This window comes from Prionailurus bengalensis, chromosome D3 (assembly GCF_016509475.1).
Source record: "Prionailurus bengalensis isolate Pbe53 chromosome D3, Fcat_Pben_1.1_paternal_pri, whole genome shotgun sequence".
Lineage (NCBI taxonomy): Eukaryota > Metazoa > Chordata > Mammalia > Carnivora > Felidae > Prionailurus > Prionailurus bengalensis.
Window position 1 is genome coordinate 6775719 of NC_057356.1, and position 15669 is coordinate 6791387.

Consider the following 15669-nt stretch of genomic DNA (forward strand, 5'->3'; position numbering starts at 1 on the left):
GACTCTTGTTTTGGAAGAAGAGAGGCAGCTGATGTTAGCAGCCAGGCACAGGCCCTGATCAGATTTCAGACCCAAGACCCCTGGCGTCAGGCAGGCCTGGGGCTGGCAAGGTTCCCGGTGACAGCTGGACGGATGAGCTCCAGGCCTCTCATGCCCCATCCTTTCTCCTGCACAGATCTCCCTGGTGAGCCAGGAGCCAGTGCTATTTGCCCGCTCTATCACGGACAACATCTCCTACGGCCTGTCCACCGTGCCCTTCGAGATGGTGGTGGAGGCTGCACAGAAGGCAAATGCCCACGGCTTCATCATGGAGCTCCAGGACGGCTACAACACAGGTACAGCCCAGGAGCATCACCTCCGCTGTGCCTGAAGGTCCACCTTCAGGGATGCGACCCTCTGAGTTGAGCGTTGCCCTCTGCCAGCTGCTCTTTATTATTTCAGGTGAAATTCACTTAACCCTTTGAAAGTGAGCACTTCAGTGGTGTTTAAGGACATTCACAGTACCAGGCAACAACCGTCACCTCTGTTGAGTTTTAAAAGATTATTATTTTAGGGGTACCTGTGTGACTCAGTCGGTTGAGCATCTAACTCTTGATTTCAGCTCAGATCGTGGTCCCGGGTTGAGGGATCAAGCCCCACATCAGGCTCCGTGCTCAGCATGGAGCTTGCTTAAGATTCTCTCTCTCTCTCTCTCTCTCTCTCTCTCTCCCTCTCTCTCCCTCTCTCTCTCTCTCTCTCTGCCCTTGTCCCCTACATGCACGCATTCTCTCTCTGTCTCTCAAATTAAAAATAAACAGGGGCTCCTGGGTGGCTCAGTCATTAAGCATCTGACTTTGGCTCAGGCCATGATGTCATGGTTCATGAATTCAAGTCCCACTTGAACTCAGGTGAGCCCGAGCTCCACTTCGGGTAAAACACAAGCCCTGCGTCAAATGAGCCCCACTCTCTCTCTCTCTCTCTCTCTCTCTCTCTCTGCACCTCCTGGGATTCTCTCTCCCTGCCCCTTGCTCACTTGTACTCTCTCTCTCTCTCAAAAAAAATTAGAATATAAATAAGTAAAGCATTATTTAAAATAATATATGTATTATATGGGGTGCCTGGGTGGCTCAGTCGGTTAAGCGGCCGACTCCGGCTCAGGTCATGATCTCATGGTCTGTGAGTTCGAGCCCCGCGTCGGGCTCTGTGCTGACAGCTTGGAGCCTGGAGCCTGTTTCAGATTCTGTGTCTCCCTCTCTCTGACCCTCCCCCGTTCATGCTCTGTCTCTCTCTGTCTCAAAAATAAATAAGCGTTAAAAAAAAAAATAAATAAATAATATATGTATTATATTAATGACAACTTAATTTTATGTTAATAAATTAATATTTTAATATAACAGATTTAGCAATATTGATTTATATTATATATTTTATTGTGTTTAATATACTTTAAAATTTTAACCCTTGTAAAGGGGCTATTCACATGGTTCAGAACTAAAAATATATACATATAATGATACATAATGAAAAGTTTTATTCTATCCCTGTCTCTACCCCTTTTTCCTCCTGTCCCAACAAAGCCTCTTTCATGAGCTTCTTACGTGTACTTTTGGAGTTTCTTTATGCAAATGTGGGTGTATATTTTATTTTTATTTTATTTATTTATTTTTTGAGAGAGAGACAGAGAGCATGCTGGGGAGGGGCAGAGAGAGAGGGAGACACGGAATCCGAAGCAGGCACCAGGCTCCGAGCTGTCAGCACAGAGCCCAACATGGGACTCGAACTCACGAACCGTGAGATCATGACCTGAGCCGAAGTCGGACGCCTAGCCGACGGGGCCACTCAGGCACCCCTGCCTTGCTCCTTTTTTAAACAGTTGGATTGTGTACCAGTGTATGGGCTTTATGATAATTTATTTAAATAAGCCGTTCAGTTTCCTACTGATGGACATGCAGGGGTCGTGCATTTGTCCTTGTGATCACAGGCTTGCACGGTACAAAATGACAGACACAGAGGTGTGTGCAGCCCCAGGAAGGTGGGGGGAGTGCCTGGTTCCCCACAGCACAGTGTACTATCAAGCATTTGGATTTTTACCAAATGAATAAGTAAAAATTGGTACCCTACGACCTAGTCGCAATTTGCACGAACAGGGGGGGAGAGCATCCTTTCGTGTTTTGGAGCTGGTGGTTGTCCCGGCCGGCGGCCCTTTGAACCACACCTTTTCCTGGAGAGCACGGCTCCTATGGCAGCAGGGAGAGGCAGGAAAGACAGAGGAGGGGACTTTTCTCTCTTCGCCAGGGCTGCCCCGGCCTCACCCTCTGCTCACTCGCCCCTGTCCCTTTGCCACACAGAGACTGGGGAGAAGGGTGCCCAGCTGTCGGGCGGCCAGAAGCAGCGGGTGGCCATGGCTCGGGCTCTGGTGCGGAACCCACCCGTCCTCATCCTGGACGAAGCCACCAGCGCCCTGGATGCAGAGAGCGAGTACCTGGTGAGTTGTGGGGGATGGCGGGGTGATGCCAGACAACGGAGCCAGGAGCCGGGAAGGGTTTGGAGACTCTATGGAGCCTTCCCTGGCCGTCGGTTTCCTGGACTGGGGTGTTCAGGGCTGAGGGTAGGGAACCAGGGGAGAGGAGACCCAGGGCTGGACCAGCCAACTGGCTCCTGGCAGACGTGAAATCATACGATTCGGTTTGGAGTTGAGGCCCTGCCCTCAGCTCATCACTTGAGCCAGTGTCTTCCGCTCTCTGAGGCCCACTGTCATTGGTAGAGGGTCCAACGGGGTATTTGTCACTGACTAGCTACCTCGGCCTCTCCGTGGGTTGAATCGTTAATTACACAGGCATTCACTGAGCTCCTCCTGGCCACTGGGCACCGTCCCAGACCCTGAGGTTGCGAGGGCTGGCTGAACAGACAGACAAAGGCCCCGTCCCTGCTGTGTTTCCATGTTTCCGTTCCAGGGGAAGAACAAGCATGAGTTCAACCTGTGGCCTGTGCCACGTAGAAAATGAAACTGCCATTTGAGAGAGAGAGATCGAGAGAGGTCACCAGTGCCAAAGAGAAACACGGCCAGACATTAAAGCTGGAAAAAAAAAAACCCAGATTTTATTCAGTAACTACTGACAGTAGGGGAAAGAGCTGAGCTCCACTCTGGCTTGTGCAGAGGTGAGAGTGGTGACAGGCGTTTCAAAGGAGAATGAAGGCATAAGGAGGCGAGCTCCAGGGAAGGCCTAGGAAGGGCTGGGCAGTGTGGATGCGATTAGCCGGCCGTGTCTGCTGGCTGGCAACTGTCGCCAGAATTCTGTCCTCCCACGGAGAATGGGAGACTGAGGCCCTGTCCTTCCTAGCAATTCCATTGAAGAGGAAAGGCCTTTAGGTCCCTGAGAAAGACACTCTTGACTTATAGGAGATTCATATAGATATAGATATAGATATAGATATAGATATATATATATGTCTCAAAGGGACAGAGGAAGGGTTTATAATTATAAGCCCTTTTTAAAAATTTTTTGATGTTTATTTATTTATTCAAAAATTTTTATGTTCATTTAATTTTGAGAGAGAGAGGGCACAAGTGGAGGAGACACAGAGAGAGAGAGGGAGACATAGGATCTGAGCAGGCCCCAGACTCTGAGCTGTCAGCACAGAGCCCGATACAGGGCTTGAATTCATGAACTGTGAGATCATGACCTGAGTCGAATTTGGATGCTTAACCGACTGAGCCACCCAGGCGCCCGTTATGTTTACTTATTTTTGAGAGATAGCGCAAGCAGGGGAGGGGCAGAGAGAGAGGGCGATACAGAATCCGAAGCAGGCTCCAGGCTCTGAGCTGTCAGCGCAGAGCTTGATGTGGGGCTTGAACTCATGAACTGTGAGATCGTGACCTGAGCTGAAGTTGGACACTTAGCCGACTAAGCCACCCAGGCACTCCAGTTATAAGCCCTTTGTATTAAACGCTCGAAGAAAGGGAGGTCAGGAGTCTACTGTCAGGCATTGGCCGAAACAGTCGATTCTCCTGGCAGTGCTGAGCATTCAGTGGGGCTGGGTCATCCCAGGGACAAAGCCTTACACTGTCAAAGCCCTGCTGGAAGGTGGCCATCTCACTGATAGAAGCAGGGTCTCCGGGTACCATTTGAGCTGAGACCCAAGAGGAAAGGAGCCAGCGGAGGGCAGTTCTGAGGTAAGAGCATCTGAGGAAGAGAGGGCAGCATATGCAGAGGCCTGGAGCAAGTTCATAGGCAAGCCCGAAGGTCAGCGTGTCAGGCTGGGGGGGGTCCGACAAGGTGAGGACAGAGTCCTAAGGAGACACAGGCAACTCAGGCCCTTAGTTCTAGAGTTCGGATTTTTTTTTTTTTTTTTAATTAACAGAAAAGTTTTAGGTTTAAAGAAAATTGAGCAAAAAAGTGCAGAGAGCTCCCGTATATGTCCCTTTCACCCCATTCTTATTACTAACATCTTATTAATAGTAAGTTTCTCTTATTATTAACATCTTGATGGCAGTGAATTCGTTCCAAATGATGAACCAGCTTTAACACATTATTGCTAACTAAAGTGCATCGTTTACATTAGGGGTCCCCCTTCGTGTTGTGCACGCTTGACCTTGACAAGTGCAGAATGCTAATGTGGAGTCTGGATTTCATTCTTTGTTGAAGGGCTTGGAGCAGGAATTCAACAGGAACTGATGGAAACGTTAAATCCCGGGGGGCGGGGGGTGGGGGTTGCAGGCATTCAGCGAGAAGATCGTGGTGGAGGGAAGGAAAGGGTGAGATAACCTGGGGAGACAGCACCTGCAGGGTTCGCTCAGCAGCTGGATTTGGACAGTGAGCGAAGGATGAGGAATTGAGGACGATGGTCTCGTTGGCTTGAGCTTTGGGGCTGATGGTGAGACCATTAACCAGGGCGAAGGTTAGAGGAGGGAGCAGGAGCAGGAAGACCGGAGGAGACCGGGTTAGGGTTCGCCTGTCGCCGCCCAAGCACCTCCCTGGTGCCGGGCACGGAGCTGTGCCCTCCGTGAACCCAAAACAGGTCGCGTGCAGGCCCCGGCTTTACAAACGAGGAACCGAGTCTCAGAGCGGTTAAGGGTGACTGGGACGCAGCGGACCTGGGAGCCGAGCCAGGCCCCGGGTGGACTTGCGGCCGCACCCCCCCCCCCCCCCACTGTCTCTCCAGATCCAGCAGGCCATCCACGGCCACCCGCAGAAGCACACGGTGCTCATCATCGCGCACCGGCTGAGCACGGTGGAGCGTGCGCACCTCATCGTGGTGCTGGACAAGGGTCGCGTGGTGCAGCAGGGTACTCACCAGCAGCTGCTGGCCCAGGGCGGCCTCTATGCCAAGCTGGTACAGCGGCAGATGCTGGGGCTCGAGCCCGCCTCCGACTACTCAGCCGGCCACAAGGAGCCGCCGGGCAGCGGCGGCGGTCACAAGGCCTGACCGGTGGGGCGGAGGCCCTGGCGCCTCGCCTGGCAGACGTACCCGTGGGGGCTCCCCCCTCCCCCCGCTGCCCTCTGAGCCCAGGCCCACAGCACCGGAGGGCCACCTGCCACGTCCCACGTGTCACCGCTTCCTGCATCTTGCTCCCGATTCCTGCCCCGTCGCCTGGGCCACCACCAGCCCTCCCCTGCTGCCACGAGCCACCGCCTCCAGTCGGGGCAGCAGAGACACGTCTGATCTCTCCATCTGGCCTCCCAAGGCTTTTAAGCGAAGGTAGAGCTACCTTTTTAAACCAAGATCTTCCCAGGTTTTTTTTACTGCTTGGTTTGATGGGCCCCAGTCAACTCCTAGATTTCAAAAACAGTTTTTTCATTGGGAGTAACAATGGGCAAGGTCGCTGAGATGTTCTAGAAACTTCTGAGCCAGGAGTGAATGACCTTTCCTAATAGCCTGGGGGATGTCAGGGGAGAACCAGGCCTCTGCCCCTTCGCCCCTCGAGAGAAGGGGCTTCCCTGTCCCAGAAGGGGGACACAGAGGAGGGGACTTCCTCTCTCACTCTTCCCAGCTTCATGAGTCAGGCCAAGGTCAGCAGGGGCAGTGGAAGGCACCTGTCTGCCCATCGTCCCTGCCGCCCTGCCAAATCGAAGCCAGTCTCACTGTGAACCACTACTACTGACCTTAACTGGGGGAGTGAGGGGCTGGCCAGGCCTGGCAGAGACTCAGGGTGTCCCCAGCCCTGCACCCAGCTCGAGCCCCTCGGCCCTGCCTCATCCCCTGCTCCTGTCCCCCACCCCCACCCCTGCAGCCCTCTCCCCCACACCCGCCCCTGCCGCCCTGCTCTTCGGAGGCCTTTGGCATGTTGGATGTTTGGCAGACGCATTCTCTTCCGTGTCTGGTGGATGGGGTGGGACAGTGGCAAAGCTCAGGCTCTGGCTTTGCGGGGGGTGGGGGGGGGTGAGAGGGGCGTTGCAGGATGTTAGAAGAACCCGGCCAATAAAGTGTACTACCTCTGACCCCTGACCTCTGACCTCTTCCTGGGCCCTCAGCCCCATCACCTGGTTAGGTTTTTCCATCAAACCCAGCTCTCCTCCCAGCCCTGCCCAGTGTAGTTGTGGGAGAGACTCTGGGTGGTACAGGGCCTCCCCCTAGGATCTGGGAGCTTGTCCCCAGGATCTCCAGCACACACATTCCTGTCTGTCTGTCTGCCTGTCTCCGTGCGGCTTGTGCAGGGTAACGGAGACCCGTCTCCTCTAAATCCGCGGGACTTCTGTGACTCCCAGGAAAGCCAAGGCCCAGCAAATGCCACCTGTTCTTTCCCGTCAGGGACCGGGCACCTCACGCCCACTCCGCCCCACGGAGCTGAGACATATTACCTAACAGCTCAGTCAGAAGAGACTGAAGACGTCCGTGGGGGTCATTCATACTTGCAGGATTGTAAGGGAGTCTGGGGCTCCCGGGAGAGGGCTGGGGCAGTGGCGATTTACCAAACTGGTAGAGAAGTATTTCGATATTGTAACTACTGGGGCGGTCACGCTGCGTGTATCAGCTCTGTGTCAGCCATGTACCCACTCTCTTGCCAAATAAGCTGACCCAGGCCGTGACCAGCTGAGTCTCCTGCTTCACCTCAGGGGCTCAAGGAAACTGAGATACAGAGAGGTTAAGCAACTTGCTCAAGGCCACCAGCTAGTAAGGGGTAGAGCTGGGATTCACCCCCAAGAAGTATGTGTGTATGTTTGACCCCAACCACAGAACGCCCGTGAGAGTAAAGATTTAAGGGCGCGGGTTGGAGAGCATATTGACATTGCACCAAATGCTACAGATCAAATGTTGGTTCTCAAACATAAGTGCCTCCAGGAACCGGGTAGGTATCGTAAGTGTGAGAAAGCAGCCAGGTGTTAGAAAAATCAGTCAACGCTCTTGGTTTCTTTTCTGCTTTTCCACTTTTGACACGGCGCAGGGAAATCTTTGTGTTCCATTAAAAATAGAATATGGTGCAAGCCTGAGAATAAATGGCAACCGAGGCTTTGTATCTCATTTAACGGCGATGGCTGGGACTTGGCCTCGGCCTCTTGAGGCCATGCAGGAAGGTGGCCTTGAGTCAGCAGATCTGCAGATATTTTCAGAGAAGCTGGAAATTCCAGTTTTAGTGTAGGATTGATGGTTTTTTGTAGATTGGCTCAAATTATTTTTACAAAACCCAGGGCCAATAGACACATCTCGAGTCAGTCTTGGACCTGTGTGGGTCACCAGTTTGCATCCTCTCTGCTGGACATTCTTGTTCTCCAAAGTCCTTGGAGCTTCCCCATCAAGGAGATTTCCCCTGCCATGGGGGGCCCCCAGCCCAGCCCATTCCAGCCCAGGCTCCTCTCTTGCTCCCTCCCCGCCGCCCATCTCTTTGCCTCATTGCCTCACCTCCCCCCTCAAAATCCCCAGGCTGGGAACCCCAGATGCTTCCTGCTTTCCCATGCTCTGGTTCCCTGGTTGGCAAACCTAAACCCAAAAGCAGGCCCTAGGCAGACAAAAGAACCTTCCAGAGACCAAGCTAGCTGTTTTCTAGAAGGCAGATATGATTTTTTATTTCATTTTTTTTTAATGTGTATTTGTTTTGAGAAAGAGAGAGAACGAGCTGGGGAGGGGTAAAGAGAGAGGGACAGAGAGAGAATACCAAGCAGGCTCCACACTGTCAGAGCAGATCGAGGGGTGGGGCTTGATCTCACGAACCGTGAGATGACGACCTAGGTCAAAACCAAGTGTCGGGCACTCAACCAACCTAGCCACTCGGGTGCCGTGGCAGATACGATTTTTTAAATAAATATTTTGTTGTGGGATAATTTTAGCATTTCAGAAAGGTTGCAGTGAAATAGAGGGAGTTCTTGCACAGCCCTCAGCCAGCTTCCTCTCACATTATCGTCTCGTGCAATCGTGGCGATAACTTGCCCTAAGAAAACAGCACTGACGCATCACTGTCAGTGAAACTCCAAGCTTTTTTTTTTTTCCTTTTCACCAATTTTCCGCTCATGTGGGTTTTTGTTTTTTGTTTTTTTTTCTGTTCCAGGATCCAATTCAGAGCACCGCATTGCATTTAAAGATAGTTTTTGAGTTGTTTTTAATTGTAGTAAAACACACCTAACATAAAATTTACCATTAATAACATCTAGTGCCTTCACAATGTGGTGCAACCGTCAGCATCTCCTAGTTCCAGGACATTTTCATCCTTTCCCTCCAAAAAAAACCTATCCCATTCATAGTCCCTCCCTGTTCGCCCCTCCCCCCAGCCCCTGGCACCCACCAGTCCGCTTTCTGTCTCTAGATTCGCCTCTTTGGGACATTTCGTATCGGTGGAACCATACCTTTATGTGGCCTTTTGTGTCTGTCTTCTTTCACTCAGCATCATGTCTCCGAGGGTCATCCATAGCGTGGCAGGTGTCAGCATCTCATTCCTTTTTACAGCCGAATCCTATTCCAGTGTGTGGATGGACCACATTTTGCTAATCCTTTCATCCATTGATGGGCACTTGAGTTGTCTCTGCCTTTGGGCTGTGCTGAATAGTGCTACTGTGAACATTCATGTTTTTGTGTGGACATAATCTCTTGGGTATACGCCTAGGACCAGAATTGCTGGGTCACATGGCCACTCTCCGCTCAACTTGAGGAACTACCTACCAAACTGCTTCCACAGTGGCTGCACCATCGTACCTTCCTACCAGCAAAGTATTAGGGTTCCAGTTTGTCCACGTCCTCACCAACACTTGCTATTTTCTGCCTTTATTTATTTACATTTTATTTTTTTAAAAATTTTTAATGTTTTATTTATTTTTGTGAGAGAGCGCGCGTGAGCAGGGGAGGGTCAGAGAGAGAGGGAGACACAGAGTCTGAAGCAGGTTCCAGGCTCCGAGCTGTCAGCACAGAGCCCGACGCCGGGGCTCGAACCCACAATCGGCAAGATCACGACCTGAGCCGAAGTCGGAGGCTTAACGGACTGAATCACCCAGGTGCCCCCGTTTATTTACATTTTAAATTACAGTCAAGCTGGTGGATCTAAAGTGGAGAGCCATGGTTTTTGAAGTAGACTTTTTCTCTTTTGTGATTGAGCAAATACGGCTGCTTTCTTCTGCCCCAGGGACTGTGCCGGGCCATCAGGGAAAATCATTGCGGTCAGGCCCTCAGGGAATGCACGGTCTGCTGGGGACACAGGCAGGCGAGGAAATAAAGGATGGGACGCAAGGGACACGGGCACAGGGGCTGTGGGGCCCCAGAGCAGGTTTAATCCTGGTGTAAGGACCCAGGGGCGGGAGGAAGACAGAGGCAGGGCCGGCCTCACATGGGCGTGCAGCCTGTGTTGAAATTTTGGAACAGGCGGCTCTGCATTTTCCTTCTGCACCAGCCCCTGCAGATTCTGCAGCTCGTCTTGGGAAGTGGTCCCAGCTGGAGGCAGGGGTCGGGGAAGACTCTCTCCACAGCTGCATCTCTGGCGTCTGGAGGAGGGCGCTTTTTTTTTTTTTTTAATTAAGCCGTGTATTTCTCACCTCTCGGGCCCCTGCCGCAGATCGCACCTCCCCTCCTCCTGCCCCCTCTCTCTTCCAAGCTGGGCCCTGAAGCCGAATTAGTGCAGCAGGCGGCAGATGGGCTCTTCCAAATGGCTGGTCTCGGCAGACTCTGATCCAGAGCGTACGTGTCGGGAGGGGCTGTTAATCCGATTTGGGGTCACAGTCAGAGCTGAAAGTGCCAGACCCAGAAACCCAGCACCTCAAGATGGTGTTCATCAGCTACAGCTGGAGAGGACGCCGAAGGTGAGCTCTTCGGGGCTGAGCGGCCTCACCTGGATAGTAGGAACGGTGGGACGATATGTTCTTCTATCCGATGCCCAATGGCAATGCCAGGGCTCTGGCCCCACCTTTCTCTTCAGTTCCCAAATCTGCTTTTCTCCCCAAGTCTGAGACCTCCCCTATCTCAGCAAACTTCCATAACCAAGGGGCTCAGAATTCCATCTGTCCTCTTCACCAGGGCTGCCTGGAACAGTTGTGCAGGTTGTGACCTGCACAAAGATGCTCAACTGTGAGAGTGAGCCCCATTCACACCCATATAGCGCTCTGAACTTTATACCAGGCGTGAGTGCGCTCAAAGAGTCCCTGGGCCACGGGGGAACACAAGCGAGTACAGGGACCGGCTGTAAGACGTCAGGTAACGTGGAGGCCGCAGTGAGTGAGAGAGCCCACTCCTTTGAAGGGGGCACGGGCTGCTCAGCTCCGCTAAGGGTCACTACAAGGAAATATGTGCTGTGTGGGGCTGAGTCACAGTCCGCGATCCCCGGATTTTAGCTATGGGCACCGGCTTCAAACTTTAAAAATACAAACTGGCCAAACAAAGCAAGTCATTGGGACTCTAGATCGTCACCTCTGGTTTATACCCAGTTAATGCCTGAGTTATTCTCTTGGCTATTTTTCTCTTGGGTACCAAGTGTGTGTGTGGGGGGGTTGTCGGGTGGAAGTTCTCATTCACTGACTACAGCTCAGGACAACAACTTTGGAGGGCAATTTCCCACGTGTAGTAAAAAACGTGAAATGAGCAAACTGTGCTAGCCCACAATTCTGCCCTTAGTTTAGAGGAGTGGCTTTAAGCATTTTTTTAAATGTTTATTTATTTTTGAGAGAGAGAGCATGAGCAGGGGAGGGGCAGAGAGACAGAGGGAGACAGAGGATCCAAAGCAGGCTCTGAGCTGACAGCAGTGAGCTTGATGTGGGACTCGAACCCACGAACCGTGAGATGTGATCTGAGCTGAAGGCGACGTTGAACCCACTGAGCCACCCAGGCGCCCCTAAACACTTTTAATTGAGGTAAAATTTACAGAACATAAAATTCATCATTGAAACCTTTATTTTTAAGTTTATTTTGAGAGAGAGAGACAAACAGAGCACATGAGTGGGGGAGGGGCAGAGAGAGAGGCGGGAGGGAGGGAGGGAGAGAGAATCCCAAGCAGACTCCACATTGTCAGTGCAGAGCCCCATGCAGGGCTCAAACCCACGAAATCGTGAGATCACGACCTGAGTCAAAGTCAAGAGCTGGACGCTTAACCGACCGAGCCACCCAGGTGCCCCTTAAGCCATTTTTTAAAGCATAGAATTCAGTGGCTTTTTGTAAATTCATAATGTTGTGAAACTACCATCGCTATCTAGTTCCAGAACGTTCTCATCACTCCAAAAGGAAATCCATATCCATTAAGCAGGCTCTCCCCACGTCCCCTCTCCGCCAGCCCCTGGCAACCACTAATCTGCTTTCCGTCTCTACGGATTTGCCTGTTGCGGCACTTAAACGGGATCGTACAATACGTGGCCTTTGGTGTCTGGCCTCTTTCGCTCTTCATCGTGTTTTCAAGGCTCCTCTACGTTGGAACGTGTATCAGTCAGTACCTTCTTTGTTGTGGTGGAGTCATTCGATTGTCCAGAAGCACCGCATTTTGGTTGTCCATTCATGTGTGGCTGAACATGTGGGTTGTTTCCACCTTTTGGCTGCTGTGAACACTTGTGGATGCCATGTTTTCACGTGGACATACATTTTCTGTTGTTTTTTTCGAGTTTATTTATTTTGAGACAGAAAGAGAGAGCACACGGGCAGGGGAGGGGGCAGAGAGGGAGAGAGAGAATCCCAAGCACACTCCAAGCTGTCAGCACAGAGCCCGACGCGGGGCTCGATCCCATGAACCACAAGCTCACGACCTGAGCAGAAATCAAGAGTCGTATGCTCAGCCAACTGAGCCACCCAGGCGCCCCTGGACGTACATTTTCAATTCTCTTGGGTAGAATTGCTGGGGGAGGAATGTTTTTGAAACCTTGTTTTCACCGCGATCCCCAGTAAGAAAAACACTTTACCTCCCTATCAAGTACACACACACACACACACATGCAAACACAAAACAAAAGCTTCACCAAAGGATACTGAAATACTTATTACAAACTATTCTGTCCTATGTCACTTAAGGGAAAAAAAGGGATTTTGTGACCCACTAATGCCTCCGGCAGTTTGAAAAACACGGCTTTGGAGCAATCCGCCCAAGGATGCTTGCGGCAGCCTGGTTTGCATTTGCAAATACTAGAAACAACTTCCATGTCTTTAATTTGGTTTAAAAAAGTGTGCTGTAGGACATATGGTGGACTATTATGTGGGAGGAATAGGCATAAATTGGATCTATGCATGTTAACTTGGATAGATCTCAAAAACATAAAAACAAGCCACAAAGCACACTGCAGGATAACATATTAGGTATAGTTAATTTATTTATGTTAATTAATACACAACAAACAGTACCAACGATATTTTTTGCATATATAAATATGTGTGTGAAGTTTACTGTTTATTTTAATTCCAATTAGTTAACATAGTGTTATATTAGTTTCAGGTATATAATATAGTGATTCAACAAGTCCATACATCACCCAGTGCTCATCATGACAAGAGCTCCTAAATCCCCATCACCTGTACCCCCCTCCCCCCACCCCTCCCCATGTGTGTAAAGTTTAAAAAAATAGGCTGAAGCGAGCCTGGCTGACTCAGTCGGTGGAGCTTGTGACTCTTGATCTTGGGGTTGTAAGTTTGAGCTCCACACTGGGTGTAGAGATTACTTAAATAAAATCTTAAAAATAAATAAATAGGGGCACCTGGGCGGCTCATCGATCGAGCAGCCGACTTCGGCTCAGATCATGATCTCACGGTTCGTGGGTTCGAGCCCCGCGTCGGGCTCTGTGCTGCCAGCTCAGAGCCTGGAGCCTGGAGCCTGCTTCCGATTCTGTATCTCCCTCTCTCTTGGCCCCTCCCTCATTCACTCAAATAAACATGAAAATAAATAAATAGGCTGAGAGCCTTTACACTGCATTCGTGTTAGAGTTTGTCTCTGGTGATTAGAGACAGAGGGAAAACAATATATGCAGTGCTTTGCCCTTTTGTTAAGAATAAAAGTAAATTCAAAGCAAATAGAAGAAAACATTAACAATGGTCAGTTCTGAGTGTTGGGCACGTGTGTTACATTGTTCCATGCACATTTCTTTCTTTCTTTTTTTTTTTTTTTAAGGTTTTAAGTCATCTCTACACCCAACGTGGGGCTCAAACCCACAACCCCCGAGATCAAGAGTCCCATGCTCTTCCGACTGAGCCAGTCAGGCTCCCCTCCTATAACTTTTTAAAAACACTATTATCTCCTTTCATCTGAATGGCCAGTCTGTAGATATCAGCACCAAGATGGGGCAGATGATCCTGGGAGGGCAATGACTATTCCAGTAGATAACGTTGCTTTTTTTTTTTTTTAAATACCTATATACCTTTTTTTTTCTAATTTTTTTCTTTTTTTTAGCGTTTATTCATTTTTGAGAGACAGAGCATGAGTGGGGGAAGGGCAGAGAGAGAGAGGGAGACACAGAATCTGAAACAGGCTCCAGGCTCTGAGGTGCCAGCACGGAGCCCAACACGGGGCTCGAACTCATGGACCACAAGATCCTGACCTGAGCAGAAGTCGGACGCTTGACCAACTGAGCCACCCAGGCACCCCGGTTGGTAACATTTCAATACACCAATGCTGGACCAAGCACTTTGTATGATGCTAATTCTTTTACTCCTCACAACAAGCCTCTGAGGGATCTGGTACTATTAACCGTGTTTTTCCAAACAAGAAAAATGAGATTAAGTAATCTACGACAAATCATAGAGCTAAGTGACAAAGCTGGGACCTGACCCAGGCAGCCTGAACACCTGAACCCCAAGCTGGAGCCCTTAACCAGCATACCAGGCTGACCACAGCCTTGTTCGTGTAGCCAATTCCCCACCCAAACTCTTTTCCATCTTTGTGGCTTTTTTTTTTTTTTTAAAACCTTTGCAATAAGTCACTAAGAGTAACTTGTTCCAGCGCAAGGACTGGGAAATGCTGGAGAGATGTCTGTGTTGAGTCACTAACAGGGAAGGATGAAGAAACAGAGCATAACCAGTATTTCCTTCCACTGGTTTTTGTCCCTTCCTCAGGGCAAGAGGAAGTCGTCCATTTAAACAGCTGAGTCACTCCTGGGCGGACCCAACGGCAACCTCTGATGACAAAGACAGGCCTCACAGTGTTGCAGTTCCTTACCTTTGACAACCTGAGACCAGTCATTCAGCAATGATTATTATGTATCAAGTGCCTACCGTGTACCAGTCACTGTGCTAGGCAGTGGGTCCCCACGGAACCTAAGAGGTATGAGGTCGCCTACGCTCTCACGGATCACGAACCCAAAGAGTGAAAAGACAAGAGGGTGATTTGGGGGAGGGTGTTGTTGTTTGAGTCAGGGTCGTCTGAGGACGGGACATCTGAGCTGAGTGAGGCGAGGGGCCAGCCGCGGGTATCTGGGGGAAAGAATGAGCCGACAACAGTCCGGTGAGTCCTCAACGTTGAACGTGGAGTAACCCTATGACCCAGCAATTCCACTCCTAGGTAGAGACCCACAAGAAATGGAGACATGTCCACCCAGAAACTTGTACATAAAAGTTCTATTCACAAAAGCCAGAAGGTGGAAACAGCCCGATTGTGCGTAAACTAATGAACGGGTAAACAAATGGTGGTAAATGCATACGGTGGAATATGGTTCCACCATAAAAGGGAACCACATTCTGACACCTGCTAGAAAGTACATGAGCCTCTGAAACATCATGCAATGAAAGCAGCCAGTCACAAAAGCCACCTAGTGTAGGATTCCTTCTTCTTCTTTTTAAGTTTATTTATTTATTTTTGAGAGAGAGAGGGGAAGAGAGAGAGAGAGAGTGGGGGAGGGACTGAGAGCAAGGGAAAGAGAGAATGTCAAGCAGGCTCCACACTGTCAGCAAGGAGCCTGACGTGGGGCTTGAACTCACAAACCATGAGATCATGACCTGAGCCGAAACCAAGAGCCGGACGTTTAACCGACTGAGCCAACCAGGAACCCCTGTAGGATTCCTTCTGTGTGGCATATTCAGAAGAGGCAAATCTATGTTCAGAAAGCAGGTTAGAGGTTACCAGGGCACAGAGGTGGGGGCAATGGGGAGTGACTGGGTATGAGGTGTCCTTCTTGGTTGATGAGAAAGTTTTGAAGCATCCGAGACCTAGTGGTTGCATAGCACTGTGAATACACTAATACCAATGAACTTGCACACTTGAAAATGTACATGCATTAATTGCATGTTATATGAATTTCACCTTACTAAAAAAAAGGTGGGGGGGCAGGAAAAGATTGATCTGGGCAAAGGAATAAGGAATGGCAAGTTTAAATTTTT

The 15669-nt window shown here is 50.3% G+C and overlaps 1 protein-coding gene across 3 annotated transcripts in view; it reads left to right on the plus strand.

The window, feature by feature from the left end:
- Window positions 1–6419, plus strand: part of ABCB9 (ATP binding cassette subfamily B member 9) — a 36459-nt gene extending 30040 nt beyond the window's left edge. For all 3 annotated transcript variants that reach the window (XM_043557443.1, XM_043557444.1, XM_043557442.1), the window contains exons 10-12: window positions 176–335; window positions 2328–2464; window positions 5143–6419. In XM_043557443.1, the coding sequence (XP_043413378.1) occupies window positions 176–335; window positions 2328–2464; window positions 5143–5406 (561 nt within the window). In that variant the 3' untranslated portion in view covers window positions 5407–6419. The remainder of the gene's footprint in view (window positions 1–175; window positions 336–2327; window positions 2465–5142) is intronic.
- The last annotated feature ends 9250 nt before the right edge of the window (window positions 6420–15669 follow it).